The sequence below is a fragment of the Nelumbo nucifera genome, chromosome 3 (assembly GCF_055504915.1).
Source record: "Nelumbo nucifera cultivar China Antique chromosome 3, China Antique-T2T, whole genome shotgun sequence".
Taxonomy (NCBI): domain Eukaryota; kingdom Viridiplantae; phylum Streptophyta; class Magnoliopsida; order Proteales; family Nelumbonaceae; genus Nelumbo; species Nelumbo nucifera.
Genome location: NC_142651.1, coordinates 48,584,176 through 48,606,715, shown reverse-complemented (window position 1 = coordinate 48,606,715; position 22,540 = coordinate 48,584,176). Strand labels below are relative to the sequence as shown.

Below are 22,540 nucleotides of genomic sequence, written 5' to 3'. Positions count from 1 at the left end.
ATGGGAGATGCATGAGGGGGGTTTTATTTACCTATATATATAATTATATTTTTTAGTGAGAAGAAGTTACAAAATATTGTGAGAGGAGGATGCATGGGGGGGGGTACCTGACAGAAGGAGACAAATCCAGAAATTTAGGTTATTTTTTGTTTTTCTAATATATTTCTTTTTCTTATAAATGTATAATTATATGGGGCCTGCTACATGGATTCATTTGAATGCCCTATTCCAGCCCCTTAACCTTAAGGCTATGTTTGGTCTGAAGGAAAATGTAAGGAAAGTAAGGACAAGGTAGGAAAACCTTTATAAACCTTATATTGGTTTTTCTGTCTTTCCCTCCCTTTTTCTTTAAACCAAACATATCCTAAATGAATTGTGAAAATTATGGACTTTGGGCAGTCAAAGCCCAAGTTTCCCGACCCAAACCCCACCTAAGTTAAACCCAGCAAGACTCGATGGGCTCTAGTTAAAACACCATAAAACAATTCTAGAATGATATTTTATAAACTTTTTCTAAAATCTTCCATAATCCTCGAACTATTTTATCATTAGTTGGTCTACGTGTATATGATTTTTTTTCAGAGCCTCTTACCAAATTTCTATTAAACCTCATGCAGTGCATGGGTTCAATTCCATTGGTTAATCAAAAGATCCATAACATGGCCACATCACCCATGGTTCAACATTTTAATAAGATTCTCTTAAACATTATTGGCTACGTGGTTAATTGGCTATGTTATTTAAGTGGGCCACAGCTGGGGATCCTCCAAGTATTGCTGCAGCGAAAGTGAACTCACATTTTTAGGTCTGTTTGGTCATGTTTCGATCCATCTTATATTTATAGTGCACGGTGTTTGGCTGTTTGTTTAATCAAATAACAAAGAAGAATTTGTTACAAGTATAACTGGGCTTCTATATAAACTGAAGCCAGAAAAAAAAAAAAAAACTGGGCTTTCATACATGGATCCGGGTTTGAAACTGGTCTATGGAACTTATTAATACGTATCGATTTCTTCCTTCTTCTTCTTCTTCTTCTTATTAATCCATCTCCATTTCCTTAATCCCCAACCCCGGTGGTAATGGGATTTAATTCCGGGTCTCTTTTTTATAATGAGTGAGAGATCGCATCAACTGAGACTCCATCAATTAGTGCACTAACTAATAATATGTGCCTAACTCAATTTTCTCATAGAGAAAAAGCTCATGGTCCGGTGCTAAGTACTAACTCTAGAAATTAGAATATCTGTAATGATGTTGAGGGTAGGAGTTGCGATTTCAGACCCAAGTTCTCTAACCCACCCAACCCACCTATTTATAACCCATCCAAACCTGCCCATTTACTTAGCGGTAGACCTGTTCATGGCAGGGTAGCCTGATGGGCCAGCCTAGTCTGGCCCGTTCTTAGTTGGGCTTGGCCCAAAACACCAGGCCTGACTCTTTTGGGCTGGACTTGTGCTTTCTCAAAAAATCACAGCTCGAGCCCAAGCCCAACCTGATAATATTTTATATAGTAAAAAATATGTTATATGTATTAATGTATAATATAATATAAGGGTCAGTTTGGTTCGCTGTCAGAAATGTAACAAAAAACCCTTGGAGTCTGAACTGGAATGGTCTATTCCCATAATATGTTTGGTCCAGACAAGAATTGGAATTGGAACAAGCTGGAATGGGATTTCATTCCCAAGGGAGGGGAGGAAATGACCATTCCCTCAAATGGGGGAATGCCATTCTAGCAGGAATGGGAATGAGATTCCAATTCTGCCCAACCTAACAATTGGAATTAGAATGACCCATTCAAGTTCTAATTCCAGATCCCTATTCTTGCAAAGAAAACGGGCCTCAATATTTTTTTCTTTGGTCCCCTTCTCTTTTCTCAAGCCATAGTGAAATCTTTCCGTATTGTTTTGGTTGTGAGGTCATTTAATAATAAATAAATCAGTTTTATTATTGTGTAAACAAACATTTTTATCAATTTCCTAGTTGGGCTTTTGGATTCGGGCTTAGGCTCGGGCCTGAATGTGTTTTGTTGATATAGAAGCAAAACCGACTTATGAACAGGTGTATTTAGTGGGTTGGAAATGGATTGAATCACCCTTTGGATCAACTTAAATGGATTGGGTTAAGTTTGGGTACCTGAGTTTATGTTTGTATATACACTCTTTAACTATTTTACTCACAAAGAAATTGCTTGCTTTGGGAGCTTTATTGTAATTTTTGAAATCCTAATTGCATTGGCTTTATATGTAAGTAATATATTTTGGGTGGATTTATTTCCAAAATTTTGGCCATTTTTTTTTGCTCAAAAAGCTGCATATAATTAAAAAAAAAAAGTATAATCAATATATAAATATAAATACACTAAACTATAAATAAAACAACCAAAGTTTAACAAAAAATTTCTATTGATTCTTCATTGACCTTCATGTGTTCTAGTGTTTATTTTCCTTTTGGTTCATTCATGAAATTGCTTGTTCAGAAAAAAAAAAGGGTTTTACCAAACACATTTAATTTGGAGGACTAATTTTCCTTGTGAAGGTGAGAAACCGATAGACAGCTTAACAAGAGCAGACCTTGGGGGTCTGTTCTCAGCATTCAATCTTGACCCATAACTCTCCAAGGGCGAAGCCAAAATTGTTACGTAGTAAAGAGTGGATTGTGGACTCAGCAGGCACCAGAAAACATGTAGGATCTGGTTGGTTAGACTCAATTTTCAGATAACTGTTGGAAAATGAAACCTTTTCCCTGTTTGGGGACAAACCGGGTTGCACTTGCATCCATCATGTATTGTCTGGTTAGTTCAGTTCACTACTCTCCAACGCCTCCATTAAAGAATGTTTATACTGGGTTCAAGCAAGTAAGAAAAAGATTAATAGAAGAATTAGAAAAGCTTGAGTTCGTGAACTGCTTCTATTGATTTTCACAGTACTGTAGCCATTAGATTGGTAAAAGAAAAGAAATCAACTCTGTTACAGTTTATAGTCATCTATCTCATATCAACACCAACCATTTTCAATTCCTATCCTCTGGTTCGAGTGTTTGTTTAAATTGCTGAAATGACATCGTAGTCATCTGTAATATAAAAGTCATTAAGAGAACCAGCTCGTGGCCCATGGTAGGAGCTTCTCTGACCGAGATTCAGTCTTGGTTGGGTGATATTAAGACATACAAATCCATCAGATTTCTGTGGATGAAAATCAAGTATAACGTGGGTGGTTTTTGTGGTGAGAATTATTAGATCGTGTCTAATTCTGGGAGCAGAGAAATCTCAATTATATAGAGAAATTACCATTACATGACAGATCAGTCTTTTGGACTGCAACTAGATTTAACAATGACAGCTTCTTAAGAGGAACACTACCACAATTTATTCAAATACCTCGTGACTCTCTCTCTCTCTCTCTCTCTCTCTCTCTCTCTCTCTCTGCTTCACATGCATCATGTGAAGTTGTCTGGTTTTCTGTTCCCGTTTCAACATTCTCATTCTTGGAACATGCACGCTGAAGTACTTCACTAAAGAAAATGACTGAAGGTTAAATTGATCTGAGTTCTTTATCTATACAAATTCATCTAATATCAATGTATTTTGGCAAAGAATTAGCTTTCACAGAGACCACACACCTGATATCAATGTAATTATAAAACCAGGTATACGTATCTGATTTGAGATTATCAACATAAGCTTATGATGAAATACCTAAATCATATGAAAACAGTCAAATGTCATCTGTTTATCCAAATTTGATCCTGTTAAGGCCAGGGTGACCCCAATCTGTTTATAATTGTATAGGCTTGTATATATTCAAATTTATATTTTATACTGGATATTGTGTTTTTTATTGAAAATTTCATTGGTTCAACTTTTATAAAATTTATTTTCAATATATTTTTGTTCATGATATTCAATATCAAAGATATTTTTGTTCATTTTATTAATAATGTATAACATTTCGATCATTTTTATTACAATTTATTAATTCTATTCAATATCTGATTGCAATCCAAATTAATTTGAATCTGATATAAATCCAATGGATAAGATTAATTCGATTCTAATCAAAATATGAATGAACCAAATTTGTATGTATCTCATATCCAATTTAACCCTACCCGATCTGTTTGCACCCCTGAATTAGCCAAATGGTCAGTCTTGACTCTTGACTACTATGAAAGAGATCTTCTCTAGGAATAATATATCAGATGGTCGTAACAATTCAATTTGAATTATGAACTTTTTATGTTGGTTCTATTTGATCATTTGAAACTGTGTTTGGCTTGAAAGGAAAAGACAGGGAGAGGAAGGACGATAGAAATTGGGTTTGAACTGTTGGGTAATAAAAACCTATTTAAGGATCTCACCCAATGGTTTAAGTTTTTAGATCAATGATTTTTTAAGATGGTATCAGAGCTTATTTGACCAAATGGTCTAGTGTTGGATCCCCTCCTATTATAATTAATTAAATTTCAACACAATTAATGAATGGATGGGCCTGTATTTGTCCACACCAAAGCAGTTACTGTAAAATCAAATCAGCCCACAAAGCCAAATTAATCTTGGGACCAAAACCACTAGCGAGTTGGGTTAGCAGCTAAGAACAAATATCCATAAAACATGATGACCATGATGCATTTGGTTATCTTGATTGGATCCAACGGTTGGACAAATTCTGGTTCTCATAAATTAATTATTATTTCATAAAGCCAAGCTCCATGCCAACCACATATTTGTTAGATATTTTTATCATTTTGGAGGAGTGGTAAATGTAATATAATATGATAAGAGAAGTACTGTAACTCAAACTTACTGTTATTCTACCTTTATTTTATTTTTCAATTTCAATTACCACACAAAACATAATTGTACATCACATTCAGCTTATATATATATACATATATATATATATATTAATAATAATAATAGTAGTAGTAGTAGCACAAAAAAACCAAAACATGGGAGAAAGATGTATATTCTTTTTCCTTTACAATTGCAGCAGGGATCTCTATATTCAGTTTTGGTTTTGAAAGATTATTACAAGAAAGAAAACCACAGGGCTCAAAAAGAAGCCATAGACCTTGTTTTGATATATCTGATCTAATATTATAAAAAGCAAAAAGGTGTAATCTGCCAAGTTTCTTTTTCCTTTTTTTTTTTTTACTGTTTGCACCTCTTGATCCATCTTCAGAAAACACAACAGAGAGATCCAAATCCAATAAACTGCTTTCTTGGAGAACCCAAGCTGAAAGATCTGTTGTTCATGGTGACATCTCTAGCTCTTTCTTCTCTCCAATATGATATGGGTTGTTTTGGGTTGGTGGGTTTTATACATATGAACCCAGGCCTCTAGCTTCTGATCCTTTCATGATTCTCAGCCTTTTGCATGAGGAGATGAACATTCTGCAAGGAGAGCAAATAACCCCATAAGCTTTATTGATTCAGAGAGAGAGAGAGAGAGAGAGAGAGAGAGACTTACTCCCATGGAACATCTCCAACCAACATCCAGTCACCGTCTTTGTCTTCATATGTAGGTGCATAGTCAGATCCATTGTAGCCTTCCCTCTCTGAGTATTGACCTGAAGAAAACAAGCAAAGGCATGATGAGAATTATATTGACCAGGGACATGCAATCATCGTATGCACTCAACATACATCAGAATACATCATCACCATGACTGTAACTCTTACCTATTGTCAACTTGAACATGATCTCCAAGGCTTTGAGTAGCTGAGGATAGCCTTTGTATCCCTTGAGGTCAATCTTCCTCAGGTAAGGAGCTCCATCCATGCTCACTTTCACGTAAATTCCAGCACTCTCAGGTTCTGTCTTCTTGGGTTGGAAGCAATTCTTCCTGTATGATCGGATTGGTGGCCACCCAACTACTTGAGCCCTGTAATTTCACATCCCCATCAGTCCATCACCTCCACATATCAAGATCATACATATATAGATAATATATTATGAATTGAATCTACGTTTCTGATGATCTAGTAAGGTATATCGATCGGAGGACTTACTTGGCTGCAGGTGGAGCTTCCTTCTCATCATCCCCGAAATCAGAGGTTCCAGAGTTACTCTTAGACCTACTATCCTCTGTAGTCTCATGAGACAAGGCCCTCTTGTTGCTCCTAACACTAGGAGGCGTGTGTTTCTCAGAATCATCTGTTCCCGGCAACCCTAGTCTGAGCTCGGTTGCCTTGAAGTTGAGATCATTCTCGCAAGTTACCTTGCTTTCCATATTCCCTTCTGGAACGAACCAGTCAAAGCTCTGAAACTTAACTAGCTAGAGGGCAAAACTCCGGCGGGTCTCCGGTGAATTTCCTTGTTTTCCGGCTGAACTTGGGGAGGTGATAAGGAAGAAAGGTAGAGAAATGTGTTTGGTGGAGGAGGTTGTAAACGCAAATTTAAGGTGTTATATAGATAGTAACAGGGGAGGGACAGTACGTGGGGACTAATTTCTGTGGATGCATGAATTTGGGACATGTACAGCGACGCTGTCGGTTACACGAATAGCAGCTTTGAGGTGGTTGTCCCTGCAGCGAGGGGACAAGGGTGGGACAAGATCGGCCGCCCAGATGGAAGACTGAGGGGGGATGGGACGGCCGAGATGCGTTCTAGGGGTCGTCGGAGTGAAATCAGGAGCGTTGGATCACGAGGCGGAGAGAGAGGAGCAGCCCATGTGGGCGGGACCCATGTTGATGCCCTTAATGGCCGTGGCATGGCCATGTGGGGGTGAAAAAGTCGGAACCTACCTGATTTTCTTTATGAAATTGATGAGTGGATGGGAAACACATAACATGTGCTCCCTTTCCATTTATAAGCTTCTCTCTCTCCCTCTCTCTCTCTCTCTCGAAACTGAAATATCGAATGCATGTGTAGGGATTGTATATAAACATCCCTTGCAAAAACCATTGATTTAGAATCTTAGCATTTTTTTTTTGAATTAGGGTGAGCTAGCAATACCGAATTAATCAAAATTCTAAGGCTCTGTTTGCCGGTTAAATGCACTTACATGAGTAAATGTTTCCATGATCCCACTTATGTTTTTTTACTAGGAATGACCCCGTATTAAGTACGGGACCCTTAATCTGAATTATTTCAAATTTCAAATTATTTCCATTAGACATTTAGGTTAGGTTTTTTTATTTGATTTAAGAGACTTACCATGTTTTATTTAGAGAATGACCCCATATTAAGGGGCAACTATAGTATCATTTAATTTAAAATTTACTATTTAACTATAAAAAATTAAATTAGAAAATTTAACATGGTTCTTACATCTTTGTAATTAACAATCTATTTTGACCTACTTTGTTTGAAAATCACTATTAATTTATGTTGTTTTTAATATGATTTAAGAGATTAAATGAAGTCTTATTTGTAACCAGTAACCCACTTTAATTGGTATTTACTATTTATTTTTAAAATCTAAATTAGGTTACACTTTCAAAAATAGTTAAATTTAGTTTGCAATTAATAAACTATTTCATCTAAAAGAATGAAACTCACACCATTTGTATTAATTGTGTAGTCATTTTTATGAATTTCATTTATTTTTATTTTATCCATTTAATATTTTGAATAATTTTAAGTTAACTTATTTGTTTAATCATTAATTTTGAAATGGTTCTGTTTAAATAAGATTGAGTTACTACCCTAACATTTGAAGTTGCCACTTTTTTAGGGATTAGGATACTATGTGTGTGAATTTTAAGAGAGTGGAGTTATCACTTTTTTGTGAGTGGATAGATTTTTTTACGAGTAAGAGTTTAACCTCTTCTAGGATTCTATCTATTGAAATTTTACAATGCCACCAAGGGTGGGGACTGTTGCTTGAAGACATTCCTTATATATATATATAATAGATTTCCCAGGTAAATAATATAATGACTGTTTTAGCCATAAAAATTTTATTATCAAAGGGGGCATTTTTGTTCCACCAAAGTGTTGGCAACTTTTCCCCCTCTCAAAAACCAAAAAATGACCCACAATTAGGAAAATCGAAACCGGAATTCAATTATGATACTAGAAAAACTTACAACCAATCAAACAATATTATAATAGAAGTGACCAATCAAGTTCTATTCATCAAATTTATGGGGTGCTTTGATGGGTTAAATCTCTTTCGATACCATGTCTTTCCGGTATCATAATTTTTTCCCTAAAATAATTGAATTGAATTTATTATTTGGTTATTTTGGTTAAAATCAAATTTTATTATATATAAATTATATATAATAAAAAAGTCATCATATATTAATATATATATATATAAAATGAAACTAGATCAATTTTTCAAATCTATTACTTTGATTAATCAAAATTTTAATAAATTTAAAAATCAAAAGTAATTGAATTACACTAAATAAAAAAACCAAACCGAAAAAACCAAAACCAAACTTATTATAACCTAAAAGGGCGGTATCTTATTTGGTTTATGGAATGGAAGAATATGACACGTCTGATTGGCCCCACAAAAGTAGAATAAGAAAGATGATGATGTGATTTTCAATACAGATATTTATTTGTATGGACTTGCATTGGAATAGATGTGAGAATTTGGGTGTATGCAATTTACATGAATATCTCACAAAATGTCGCGAGAAAATGAAATTTCGAAGAATCTAAAAGTTTGTTAAAAATAATTGATTTCATAAGGGTATTTTCGACCACTGGCGAACACCTGGGAGAACAAAAAGCTATGGCTTTCAACTTGTTCTTTCGCCACGCGCGTTAGCGCTGTCATGCCCTGTTGGAAAACGATGGCGGAGACAAAACCTTACAGGAGTAAATCCAATGGTCCGTGTCCAAACATGGGGAAAGAGACTGTGTATGAGCACTGTATCTCAACAAACGAACAATCATGTCATGATATGTTATTTGTACCTCCATACATCATGGGATGATGGGGGAATGCGCCATTCACACGAGGCTTAGCTTGTTTGCGATGCAATTTCATTTGTATTAGTGCAAATGGATTGAGAGCAAATTGATTCACTTGTGTTTCAGGTTTTAGTTTGTTTAATGAAATATGTAAAATAAAATAAAACTTGAAACGAAAATGAACCGGAATTTGCACTCTTTTCCTTTGTAGTCATCATCTATACATTAGGTACGTAATGACCACCTTGTGTTAAGTATCGGCCAACTATGCCCATTATCAATTCGATTTGGGCTTCTTATTTAATTTAGGCCATATTTGTTGCAGTGCAATTTTAATTGAATTAGTATAAATGCATAGGAGTGCAAATGAAAAGACTGTAAATTCTGCTTTATTCTGTAAATTCTGGTTTAATTTTATTTTGGATTTTGCTTTGTTCTGCTTCAAGTTTTATTTTACATCATTTATACTAACATTGAACAAAATAAGGTAAATCTTGAAATAAAAATAAATCATAACGTGCACCGAAATAATTTGCACTACCATGACTTTGCATCAGTGTAAATAAATATGCGTTGCAACCAAAACACAACCGTAGGAAATTAAATTAGGTTTAATTTGTAATTGGTGATCTGTTTTATGTGAATGAACCAAACTCGCATCATCGAAAGTCTTTGGGGTAAATCTTTTATTTAGGCTCAGTTTTCTAAGAGTATAAATATTAATGTATAGAGTGCAAAATCTTGTATTTTGTATTATTTTGTATGTATTTGCATTCTACATATTTGCATTTGTACTCTTTCCAAGCTGACGAGCCTTAAATATGAAACTGAATTAGAATGATTAGTATGAATCTGACATTTGAAGAACAGATTATTTTTGAGAGTGGAGTTAACTATTCTCATTTTTTCTTAGAGTGGAAAGAACCACTCATTGAATACATACACTTCAAATCGACATGGGCACATGGTCTCCAACATTCTTATAACCATTAGATTGGTATCAAATGGGTTAATTCATGCCACTCCAAGAGAACAAAAGAAATATGCCTCATGTGAGGGGACCATTGGGTTCTTACTATGAAAGTCCAAGCTTGGCCTGGCTAAATTCAACTCTGGTGTTAGTAACTAAGCTTCTTAATGAATTCCTTAGATAACAATCCCAATCCCATTAATATGAATAATTAATTCTTTTATAACTACAACTTGCATAACAAAATAAAAGGATGGACCTAACTACTCCTTCATTAATTACTTTTGTGGTTCAATCAATTATTTGCTCCTCAAACTTGGTAAGCACTAAGCACACCTAACTCTTCTTAAGGTTATTTTAAACCCAACATCTCTTTTTTTTTTTTGATAATATAGATTAGTCATAGGGTGACCACCTACTCTTCTTAGTCCTTTAGTGCCTCCTATATTTTTAATTCCACAGTTCCTACTTAAATTGTGCATAAATGATTGCTTTGATAAAGAAAGAAAGAATCTTAATTCATGTGTTATTTAATTCCATGCCCACTTCCTTTCACATTTTCTATGTAAAATATGAAGTTAAAAAAAAAAAGAAAGAAAGAAAGAAAAGAAAAGGGTGAGAGAGAAGTTGTAAAGAATCTTTGAGAGATTATCAGATTTATTTATTCATAAAATCTTGTCATCGTCTTTTACACATGAAGCTGTCTTCTGAACATGTTTAATTAAGGCCATGATTAAGTAGTTCTAACATATCAAATGCAACCAACCAATTTTCATTAGCTCTCTGAGTTAAGCTTGATATTCACATGCACATACATCAACCTCATAACATTGTTCAACAAACCAACATTCTCAGGGTGGTCCATCCATTCCAAGATCTCCTGCCATGACAATAATCTCAACTACTAGCTCGATCGAAGGAGACTAAAGAAAGTTGGGTGGTCAGGAATTCACTTAGCTTCCCTATATTTATCAAGTAGGAATAAGGACCACCAATTCTGCATTAATCCCGGCCAATATAGTAGTACTTCTGTAGGGGAATTTATAGAACATTTCACCAAAATATCTCAAGCTAATTAAGGTAATTGCACCAGTTTCAGGCAGATGAACAGTGTCCTTCTAATGGGTTCTTAAAACCAGCAAGTCTATAGAATGGTGTTCAATGCACATTGATTGTTAATTGTTCAGTTTTGTGGTGTTGAATTGAGAGTTCCTCTGAGACATATATATCTATTACCGACATTTGCTTTGATCAAAGGAGCATCAAGAGACAGTGATGCATAACAAATCATCAGCTTGGGCCTGCTGTTGCCAACTCCAACCCAACATGCTTGCCACATCAGAACTATCTATCATCAGCCTTAGGTATTAATTAATTAAGTTCCCAGTTGGCTATGACATGACTGATCGGTGAAGCCTAAGCAACTCCATTAGCATGGACGGTGCAGAGTTTATTGACCAAGTTTCTTAGCCATGAGCAGTGTGGTTTAATTTGGTGGGTCTGGACTGTGATCCAAGACAGAAATACTATTTCAGAGTGTGAAGAAGCTTTCTCTGAAGATCTGCTACTTTAGGCCGTGTGATAGTAAGGATTCGAAAACATCCAGCCATTATATAGCTGTAAGTACTAGTGATCGTAATACGACGAGAGGTCTATTTGAATCATCAATGAGCTACAGGGGCGGATACCTAAACTTGGATATATGAAACAACTGGTTCAAAGCCGGACAGCTGCTACCTGCTTGACTTGAATGCTCCAAACCATACAATTAATAATTATCAATTGCCAGTCGGAATGATCGATCCTTGGGTTGGCTCGTATGGCCATTCAAACCATGTCTGTGCATGCATCTACCCACTAACATGTTCATATTCTGTTAATTTACAATACATATATACTGCAAGAAACTGGGCTGATGATCAGTCATGTATCCATTAGCTAGCTAGGTTTACCACAGCAGAAATTCAGGGGTGATTGTTTGTTGAATAAATAATTAGCTAGCTAGGGTTTCTAGTTTACTTTTTGCATAGTAAGCATTGGATTCTGATGATGAGTACTGCTTTTGGCTTTATATGCTAGGAATTGCAACAGATGGCTCTATTATTGAGAGGGATATATATCTGAAATTAGGTAGTCTCATTCTGGAAACTGAACCCATATATATGAAGTTGTGGTTTAGGTTTTGGAGCTTGCTGCACCTTGACGGTGGGTGTCTATCTAAGTGGATGATATAGGCTATAGCTAGGTTGGCTTCGAGAGGGAGATGGCCAAATGGGGTTTGTTTCAAACACTTAATAGACACAGCTAAGTAGCTAAACCACACGCACACAATCATGAAAGCTGAGTCTTCCATCTCAAAAAGGAGGAACATTGGGACAAATTAGGAGTCACAAATTGAAACCCAACTCATCTTGCGAGGACCACAGACAAAGGCGTCCCCATTATCGCTGGACTCGTGTTCTCCAACCCTCCAATGAAGCCAGCCATTAACTCCCCTTCTCCTACTCCTCCATAATAATACTGTGTGGACCCTTCCTCTTTGGAACAAATACCGAGTGGGCACAGAATGCTCTACCCTACACGACATGAACAAACACTTCACAGCCTTCACAGGCCTCGTCCTCTTCATCTTCTTCTTCTTCTTCATTGCTTGTCAGTTTTTCTTTCTCTGAGTTGGGTGAGTTTAGTTTTGGGTAAAAAAGAGAAGAAGACACAGCCCTGAATCGTAGAAGTGAAGACATATATATGTACATGGGTAGACAGTGAGATGTCATTGGCGTTCTTCTTCGTTTACTTTTTTAAATGTTTGGTAGGTGAGGAGGAGACAATAATCCGTCCGTGATATTAAATCCATGATGCTGATTGTAGAGACGTGCGTGGATGAGAGGCTGAAGATGACAACTCATGGTTGAGAAATTGTAAAACCATGACTGGACTCTTTAACCAGTTTCGTTTCCATCAAATACCATTAACTGAGACTGAACCATTTGTGGCTCTCATCATCATCAATTTCTACCTCTAGCTAGCTAGAGGAGAAGCTGCATGTCTATATTAATCAAAAAGAATGCTACACTAATTGACAAACTAAACCAATATTGCATGCATCTGAGTTTGAGAACAGAAAGGGTGATGAATGATGATCAATGGTAGATATGTATATTAGAATGCCAAGAAATGATCAAACCCATTGTTTTCGTTTTCTCTTAATCGGGCTGGAATGACGATGAAACCATGCATCCATCTGGTTAGAATTAAAATGGAGTGATAACACATTGATACCCATTGTTTAACCATGCATTAATAATGTACGTAAGATAGGCTGCAGGTATTAATTAATTCCCATGCATGCATCCTTATCAGTCACGTGTGTGGCACGTGAATCACAATAAGGCCACCTGTACTAGAATGTACCACTGCAGTTAGGTTCCAGTTTGTAGAAGAGCCCTTGAAAAGGGTTAGTACTGATCAGCACTGGTTCTACACTTCTACTACCACCCCTCCTACATGGTACAGAGAGAATTCAAGATATGGGGCTGTGGCCTGTGGGGAGAAGATAGAACCCTCCAAATTAAGGGCATCTTTGGAAGGGGATGGTGCCAAGCATATAAGACACAAAGGGGGATAAGGGTGTCAATCTGTGCAATAAATGGTTGATAAAGTGAGCCGAGGAGGCAGGGGGGCCATCCTATCAATGTACACGTGTGGTGTTTGGATGTTGATGGCGAGTTGGTGGGGCCCAGCACCCACACGAGAGGGATGGTTGCCTCCTTGTTTGGAGTAGAAGGAACGTCCCAATCCTCCTTCCCTGCTGCTTCGTTGTCAGCTTTTGGAGAATAAATTTCAATCCATACGGCCTGTTGGTCATCCATGTCCATGCATTATTACTCCCTTCACATGATAATGATGCATGATAATAACATGGTTTTCAGTGGTGGGGTCTATTCCTTTCCTTTGAATATTGTTTTTTTAGAGAGAGAGAGAGAGGATCCACATTCAGTTTAATTATATATTTCACAGCTAACTCAGTTAGTGTATGCGGAGTCATATATATATGCTTAGCTTAGAGATCACCTGGGTTGATCCCCTCCAACCACCCAGGCCACCCTACTTGTCTGTTGTTCAGTTGGGGTTGTCTAGTCCACAAGACCAATTGCAAAGCCTTTAATTAAAACCATAAATAGGATGTTGAAATTGAACCACCGGACTAGAACTAGAAGTTGGGGATTCCTCAATTTCGGTCCAAATACTCCAAACAGATTATCCAAAGAAGTATGAATTATTTTGGGGTTGATTGAAATTGTTTGTTTTGGGGTTTTGTTTTTACTTTTTTGCATTGAATGATGGCCCAGCCAAGGAATAATTGCTTAATTAGTTTGCCACTGTTCAAATTGATTTCAAGGGACATACCTCAAATACCTTGCAGCCAAGTGTGAGAGAATGCGGGTTGGAGTCGGAAAAGATAGCCGAGATGGCCCTTATTTCATTTACACCAAGAAACTGTGTTTAATTGCAAAAGCAGTGTGGGGCGCAGGCAACCCTAAAGAAATAACCAGGTCTCTATTAAAATGAGGGTGGTTGAGAGAAAGGATTGGTGCTGTTCAATTTGAAGTGGTGCATGAATTGAGAAGAGTAATGTCTTTACTAGCAGGGCGGGCCTGGGCGAACCTCGAGCATCTGCGTAGTTGGTTGGACTGGGGCAATTAATGCCCTGGTCGTTGCTTGTCAAGGTCGTCGCTTCGGTTCCTGTGGCCTTTCGCATGCGGTAACAGTCGCGTCAATTGGTCTTCCCGAGCTTTGTCAGGGTGGTGCTTGATCCTCACCGTAGATTTAGCATTGATTCACGTTCCTATGGGTTATAAGAAGGGGTGGACGAACATTTCCCCTTTGCCATTTGCGAAAGGAGTTGCATGGATAGCTTGACAGGGTATTGTCAGCGTTGCTCGACATTTTGTTTTTATTCATCGGCTTTAAGATCGGTAAGATGTCTTCCTCATCTTCCCATTCTTCTTCCGCTTCTAGCACTTCTAGTTCTAGTGAGTCTGGTTATGAGTCCAAGGTTGGGGCTTTCGAGGATGCTGAGGTTGGTCCCTCTAGGGTGGAAGCCGAGCTTCCCTTGTGGGCTGGCCACCGGTTTGGGACTACACCCTATGTCTTGACCCTCGAGGACATGGCTTGGATCCGAGCTATGTACAACATCCCTGAGGAATTCCGAATGAGGTACCCACAGCACGGTGAGATGGCAACCGATGCTCGGCCCGACGAGATTTGTGTATACGAGAATAGTTTGGAAGTCGGGTTGAGGTTCCCTCTGAACGAAGGGGTTGCCGAGGTACTTGCATGGTACCGAGTATTGCCGGTGCAGCTGATGCCATACTCCTTTAGGTTTTTGGTCGGCTTTCTGTCCTACTACGCCGTTCATGATATTGAGCTGACCCTGGGTATGGTGAGCTTTCTTCTTCAGCTTAAACATCACCAGTAGGGCTACTACTACTTCTCGACTAGGAAGAACATCAGAGCACTAGTCGGGGCCCCCTCTTCTGTGAAGCACTAGAAGGAAACTTTCTTCTTTGTGCACTGTCCCAGGGACCTCCCCTTCCCGGCTGCGCTACAAAAGTTGAGAACGAGAGTGCCCCAACCTCAATGGTCTGCACTTACTTGGGAGGAGAGTCGACTCTGAGCATGATTCAAGAGATAGACGTAGTTGCGTATACATGCTCGGAGATGTTGATGCTCGGCGGGCTGATGCGTAGGGTGGCTGGTCTGTCCTTGTCGTTGCTTTGTTTGCTCGTACTTTGTTTGCTTCTTTGATCTTGTACTTACTGTCATGCTTCTGCGGTACAGGTGTAGAGATAGCAAGTGAGGAGGAAATTGTACGTCGGATGAAGGAGAATCGCCAGAGGCAGAACCGGGTTGGCGCACCATCGCAGTTCCGTCCCGAGGTAGTTCCTCCTCTGAGGTATTCCGAGAGGGCATCTCGTCGCCAAAAAAGAGCTCGGCAACAGGGGAATGACGATGAGGACATTGTGGTCGTGTATCTCGGGGAAGCTTGCCATGTTGCCTTCTCTTCACGAGTTGAGGTGGGGAGCAGTAGCCCTGATATTCATGTGCCGCGCTAGATGGTCAACAGCCGGGATAGGCTAGAGACCCCCGGAGTTCCTTAGCAGCTACTTCGCGGGATGATGACGGCCTACATCACCGAAGAGGCTAGGAATACTAGGAGCAACACCTTAGAGTGCTCACTTATTTGGGTTGCAGCTCAGGTAAGTTCATACTTGCCTTTGTTGTTTTAAGCATGTTTCCTCGTACTAAAAATGCTTATTGTATCCATAGAATGCATGCTCGACCATTGCTGTGGTTGATTGTCTTCGTGTGTTGTGGCGATGGTATGAGAAGGAGCATTCTGAGTACTTGCAGGTGAAGGCCCAAATGGCTGTGCTTCAGGCGGTTGGGGAGCAATCCACTGCATTTGAGAAGGAGGTGGCTGAGCAAGTGGAGTTGGTCCATGGCCTGAAGCATGAGATTACCAAACTGAAGGTAGAGAGGGAATGATTGAAGCAAGAGGCCACCGAGGAGGCAGTGGCGTGGTACAAGGGCTCGGCGGAGCTTCGGCAGGACATGGATCAGTATGCTTTAGCTTCCTTCGAGGTTGGGTTCAACGTCTTCCGGTGGAGAGCACTGAGCCACTATCCCGAGCTAGCCGGTGTTGCATAGACTTGGGAGGCCTACGACGACAAAACGCCCCCATCCTTGGATGAGCTCGTTGATGAGGAGGGCAGAGGCGGCGATGATGATGAGGATGGTGGTGACGAGGCCGCTAATCTCCCTTCTGCGGATTGAACTGTTGCGGGTTTCTTTCTCTCTCTCTCTCTCTCTCTTTTTTTTGTTCTTGTAATGGCTCGGTATGCTGAGTTTTTATCTGTACTGGCTATTTAACTTGATGAAATTTTCTGGTTCTAAATTTGTGTGCAATCATTTTTTTTCTCTCTTTTGTTTTGGGTTCCTTGGCCTTGCCTTGGCCGAGGTTTGAGTTGGCTGAGATCTTCAACCTCCAACTGGTGAAGCGGGATTGTATTTCAAGCTCTCATATTTGGGATGATGAGTTTCTAGTCTCAGGAGCCTTTGGGGCCATTCGAGGGATAGATGTTGCTCGACTAGCTTTGACCGACTATTAGTCGGTAGGTGAGTGGAGTTTGACGACTGTCCTCAGGCCTTGATGGGTGGAGGCGTTCTTCTCCGCTTTAGGCTCAGGCCGTGGGCAGCTGAGTCAAGTTGGTTGGCAATACGCTGCTGAGCTATGCGCTGTGGGCCCGGGCTGTTTGGAGGTCAGCCGAGTCAGTGAGTTGTATCGAGCTACACATGTGTTGTGCGATCGTGTAGCGTGGTCATGTAGCTCGGTCGTGTAGCTCGATCATGTAGCGTGGTGCTCGTGTAGTGGTGTGTGTGCTGTGTGTGGTGGACAATCAACACTTTGGTTGAACAAGGTGCTCTTTATTATCATCGAATCATTGATAGTACATCCGAAGGTTTCCTGTGTTCCAACTCCTCAATATTGGTCAGCCATCAAGGTCTTCGAGCCTATAGGTGCTCGGAACAAGAACATTGGTGACTCTATATGGCCCTTCCCAGTTTGATCTGAGCTTGCCTTCCCTGGGCGTGGGCACAATGAACTTGCGGAGGATGAGGTCACCTATCTTGAACTCACGTCTTCTGACTTTGGAGTCGTAGTATTTTGCCATCCTCTGCTGCTGTGTTACCATCTTGACATGTGCTCAGTCTCGGTCTTCCTCGATCAGGTCTAACTTTGCACGGAGGTCCTCGTCGTTTTGGTCCTCATCGAAGAGATCGGTCCGGAAGGTTGGAGAGCCAATCTCTACAACTACCATAGCTTCGGCTCCGTAGGTCAGGCTGAAGGGTGTCTCTTCGGTGGTTGTCCGTGGAGTAGTCCTGTATGGCCAGAGTATGCTCGACAGTTCCTTGACCCACCTCCCCATTGGCCTGTTCTAACCGAGTTTTCAGGCCGTGCAATAAGGTTCGGTTGGTTACCTCGGTTTGCCCATTGCTCTGGGGTCGGTGTACAGCAGTGGTCTGATGGTCGATCTTCAGGTCGGAGCAGAGGGCCTCGAACTTTCGGTCGGTGAACTGTGTGCCGTTGTATGTGATGAGGACGCGTGGAATACCGAATCAGCAAATAATACCTTGCTAGAAAAAGTTCCAGGCGTTGTGCGCAGTAATGCTTGCTAGAGCTTTGGCTTCCACCCATTTGGTGAAATAATCCACCGCCACCAGGAGGAACTTTTTCTGTGCAACCGTGGTGGGCAAGGGGCCAAGCATGTCCATCCCCCACTGTGCGAACGACCAGGGGCTGGTAATCGGCTTCAGGGGGATTGCAGGTTGATGATGGAGATTAGAGTGTCGTTGACAACTTTCACATTTTCGAACTAGCTGGGCTGCGTCTTGCTTCATCATCGGTCAGATATAACCTTGTCAGAGTGCTTTGTGTGCCAGGGTGCATGCACCGGGATGGTCTCCACAGATACCTTCGTGGATCTCCCTGAGGACGTAGTCTGCCTTTGATGAGGAGAGGCATTTCAGGTAGGGGAGAGTGTGTGAGCGGCGGTAGATTTGACCTTGGATAAGGCAATACCGAGTTGATCTATGCTAGAGTCTCTTTGCTTCTGCCCGATCTTCTGGAAGTTTACCCTCTCGGAGGTACTGTGCAATGGGGTCCATCCAGGATGGCTCCTGCTGTACCGGGAGAATGAGGAGAGCTGTTGGCTCGATGCTCGGCTGGGCAAGTGTCCAACCGTGCTGTCTTGCTAAGATCGGTTTTTGGAGAGCTAGCTAACTTAGACAGTGCATTGGCTCGTATGTTCTCGGCTTGAGGGATCTACTGGGTGTTGAAGTGTTCAAGCCGGTGGATGAGCTCTTGCACCTTCTGTAGCTAGCTTACCATTGTGGGAAATTGTGTCTCAAACTGTCCATAGATTTGGTTGACTACCAGTTGAGAATCACTGAAGGCTTCTATTCTCCGAGCTCCCAGGTCTAGGGCGAGGTGTAATCTGGTGATCAAGGCCTCATACTCAACCTCGTTGTTGGATGCTTTAAACTTGAACCTGAGAACAAGCTCTAACAATAGGTCATCTAGGCTGAGGAGAAGAAGGCCTGCCCCGCTGCCTTGCTAATTTGATGAGCCATCCACATGCACGGTCCATACTTGCAGTGGCGAGGCTGGATCCTCGGTGGTGAATGTGCATTCGGCAATGAAGTTAGCTAGGGGCTGAGCTTTGATCGCGGGCCGGGGTATATATTTGATGTCGAACTCACTTAGCTCTACGCTCCATTTAATCAAGCGGCCAGATGCTTTCGGCCTTTGGAGGACTTGTTTGAGCGGTTGGTTAGTAAGCACTCGAATACTATGGGCCTGAGCTTTCTGTCCGTGGTGACAAGAGCTCAAGCCATTTTTTCCAAATTGGAGTACCGAGTTTCTGCGCCACTAAGGACCTTGCTAGTGTAGTAGATCGGCTTATGTATCCAGTTTTCCTCCTTAACCAGCACCGAGCTGACGACCTCATCCCCAGCTGAGAGGTAGAGCAATAGCTCATCCCCTGGGCTCGGCTTGGTGAGAAGAGGCAGCGAGCTCAGGTACTGCTTCAGTTCTTGAAAGGACCGTTTGCATTCCTTGGTCCACTGGAAGTCCTTCGGTCGCTTGAGGGCTTTGAAGAAGGGCAAACACCTGTCTGTGGATTTGGACAAGAATCTACTAAGGGCAACTACTCTACCGGTGAGTCATTCCATATCTTTGTGAGTTATGGGCGATTTCATGTCGAGGGTGGCCTGTATTTTCTTTGGATTTGCCTCAGTCCCCCTTTGTGTCACCATGAACCCTAGGAATTTACCTGAGCCGACCTCGAAAGCGCATTTGGTTGGCTTCAGCTTCATCTTATACTTCTTGAGGGTACCGAAGACTTCTTTTAAGTCGGCAAGGTGGTGCTCGGCCTTTTTGCTCTTCACAAGCATGTCGTTGACGTATGCTTCCACATTTCAGCCGAGCTAGTCCTTGAACACCACATTCACCAGACGTTGGTAAGTGGCATTGGCATTCTTGAGGCCGAAGGGCATCACCTTATAGCAGTATAAGCTACGATCAGTGATGAAGTTTGTTTTCTCCTGGTCATCGGGGTGCATTCGGATCTGATTGTACCCCGAGAAGGCATCCCGTAAAGCTCAGGAGTTCATGGCTTGCCATTGCGTCAACAAGTTAGTTGATCCTTAGTAGAGGAAAGCTATCTTTAGGGCAGGCTTTGCTTAGGTCAGTGAAGTCAATACATATCCTCCACTTCCCATTGGCTTTCTTCACCATTACCATGTTGGCCAGCCAGTCGGGTTATTTGACTTCCCGAATGAAGCCGACGTCAAACAACTTTTGCACTTCGTCTGCGATCACTTGCCACCGTTCTATTGCAAAGCTCATCTTCTTCTGCTTGATAGGTCGGTAGCAGGGGTCGGTGTTCAGGTAGTGCGTGATGACTTCGGGGTCGATCCCTGACATATCCGCCACCGACCAGGCGAACACATCGACTTGGTCCCTTAGCAGCTGCACAAGCACTTCCCGGAGGCGATCATCTAGGAGAGAGCCGATATGGACTGTCCTCTTGGGGTCTTCTCCGTTGAGCGACACTTGGATAAGGTCTTCGATAGGTTGGCCGCGCTGCGCTCTCACCTTGTCCCTTAGATCATAAGCTTCGGCCATCAATGTTTTCGCGACTGGGCACGGTCCTTGGCAAGAGAGCAAGTAACATTGCCACGCGGTTCTTTGGTCCCCACGTGCTACCCCTATGCCATATTTAGTGGGGAACTTCATGGCAAGGTGGAATGTGGAGACCGTAGCCTTCAAAGCATTAAGGGTCAGCCTACCGGGGATGGCGTTGTACGAAGAGGGGCAACGAATCACAATGAAGTCCACCATGGTCGTTGCAGTAATGTCACCATCTCTAATCAGTAGGGGAAGGTTTATTCTCCTAGTGGGTAGGAGGGACTCCCTAGAGAAGCCCATTTGAGGAGTGTTAGGGGTGAGACTCTCTTTGTCGATGCCCAGCTTCTCAAATGCGTCCTTAAAGAGTACATCGACAAAGCTGCTTGTATCAACCAAAATTTGCTATATCTCGAAATTGGCAACCTCGGCTGTGATTACCAAGGCGTTGTCATGCGGGGTCTGAACCCCCCGGAGGTCATCGTCGGTGAATGTGATAGATTGGCCATGTTTCTTTTTGCGCCTCCCTTTGTTGATCTCGCATAGTCGCACATACTTCTTGCGCCCCGAGCTACTCTCCCCTCTTGCGGTGATTCCTCCTGATATGACATGGATCACACTAGCAGGAGGGGCTCGGGGCATTGGTCGAGCATTCTCTGCGCGCTGTTCCTTTTATGTTGGCTTCTTGCTGTTGTCGACGAACTCGCTGAGGTACCCGTGCTTGATTAGGTCTTCAATGTAGTTGCGTACGTCGAAGTAGTTCTCTGTGTCGTGGCCATGATCTCTATAGAACTTGTAATACTTGTCGCGATTTCTTTTGTTGCTTTGTGTTTTCATTTTTTCAGGCCAACGAACGTAATTGCGGTCGCAGATTTACATTAGGACTTCAGACCATGGCATATTGAGCGGCATAAAGCTCCGATAGATGGGTAGGGGTGTCCGTGGTCTATGATCGGGTCGGCAGTCTTGCCTCTTATGGTCCCGGTCTGATCTTTCTGACTTCCGCTCCTCAGTATCTCTCATTTTCTTGTCGGGCCTCTCTTCGTCGTCCCATACCTGTGTTTGCGCTTCTTTTGCGTTGATGTACTTCTGCGTATGGCTCATCAACATAGCCAAGGTTTGCGGAGGGTTCTTGGAGATGGAGAAGTTGAATGGCGATGGACGGAGGCCGTGTTGAATAGCGGTGACAACCACATACTGGTTCAGGTTTCTGACCTATAGTGCCTCTTTGTTGAATCTCGCCAGATAGTCCCTGAGAGATTAGTTTTTCCTTTGTTGTACCTGCATGAGGTTGGCTGAGGTCTCCCAAAGCTTTTGACTTGCTGTGAACTGTGCACGGAACTAAGTTTCCAGCTGCTCCCGCAATGCTATTGAGTGTGGAGGCAGAGAGGAATACCAGGTTAGGGTTGGACCTGTGAGGGGGACCACTAGGGCTTTGCACATTAGGCCCCCAGAAGATCCATGCAACATTAATTGAGCCTTTAATGCCTCAATGTGGTCGGTGGGATCAGTGTTTCCATCGTACTTGTTAAGCTAAGGTGCCCGCCACCCTATGGGAGGTACCTCGTCCACAATCTCCTAGGCGAAAGGTGGTTCCTTGGTGGTTAGCGCAGCTGGTTGCGCAGGCTGATCAACAACCGGCGCCGTGCTTCTCTGTCCTTCGCTGCACTCTAGCTCTTCCAAGCACTGTCGTAGTTCTCGAATCTCATTATCCCTATGGTCCGGGACCGCAGTTTGCATTTCCCTTTCCTTCTTAGGGCGCACGGTGCGGTCTTTCACGGTGCTGGACTTGGCAACAGATATCACGTGAGGTGGGTTTGTATGATGAGCCCTTCCTTTGCGGGGATTTGTGTGGAATGGTGTGTCCTATTGTGAAAGCGGATGGAGGGGGCTCACCTTCTTGTTTTGTCTTGCTTTTCTTGGTTGGACCAGACTACACTC

The 22,540-nt window shown here is 41.6% G+C and overlaps 1 protein-coding gene across 1 annotated transcript; it reads right to left on the bottom strand.

Annotated features, from left to right (window-relative positions):
* Nucleotides 1–4,951: 4,951 nt before the first annotated feature.
* Nucleotides 4,952–6,384, bottom strand: LOC104609555 (auxin-induced protein 22B). The gene is made up of 4 exons (XM_010275900.3): nt 6,014–6,384; nt 5,684–5,886; nt 5,472–5,571; nt 4,952–5,395 (listed from the first exon to the last, which is right to left on the bottom strand). The coding sequence occupies exons 1-4, from the start codon at nt 6,232–6,234 to the stop codon at nt 5,320–5,322; spliced, it is 600 nt and encodes a 199-aa protein (XP_010274202.1). The 5' UTR covers nt 6,235–6,384; the 3' UTR covers nt 4,952–5,319.
* Nucleotides 6,385–22,540: the final 16,156 nt, after the last annotated feature.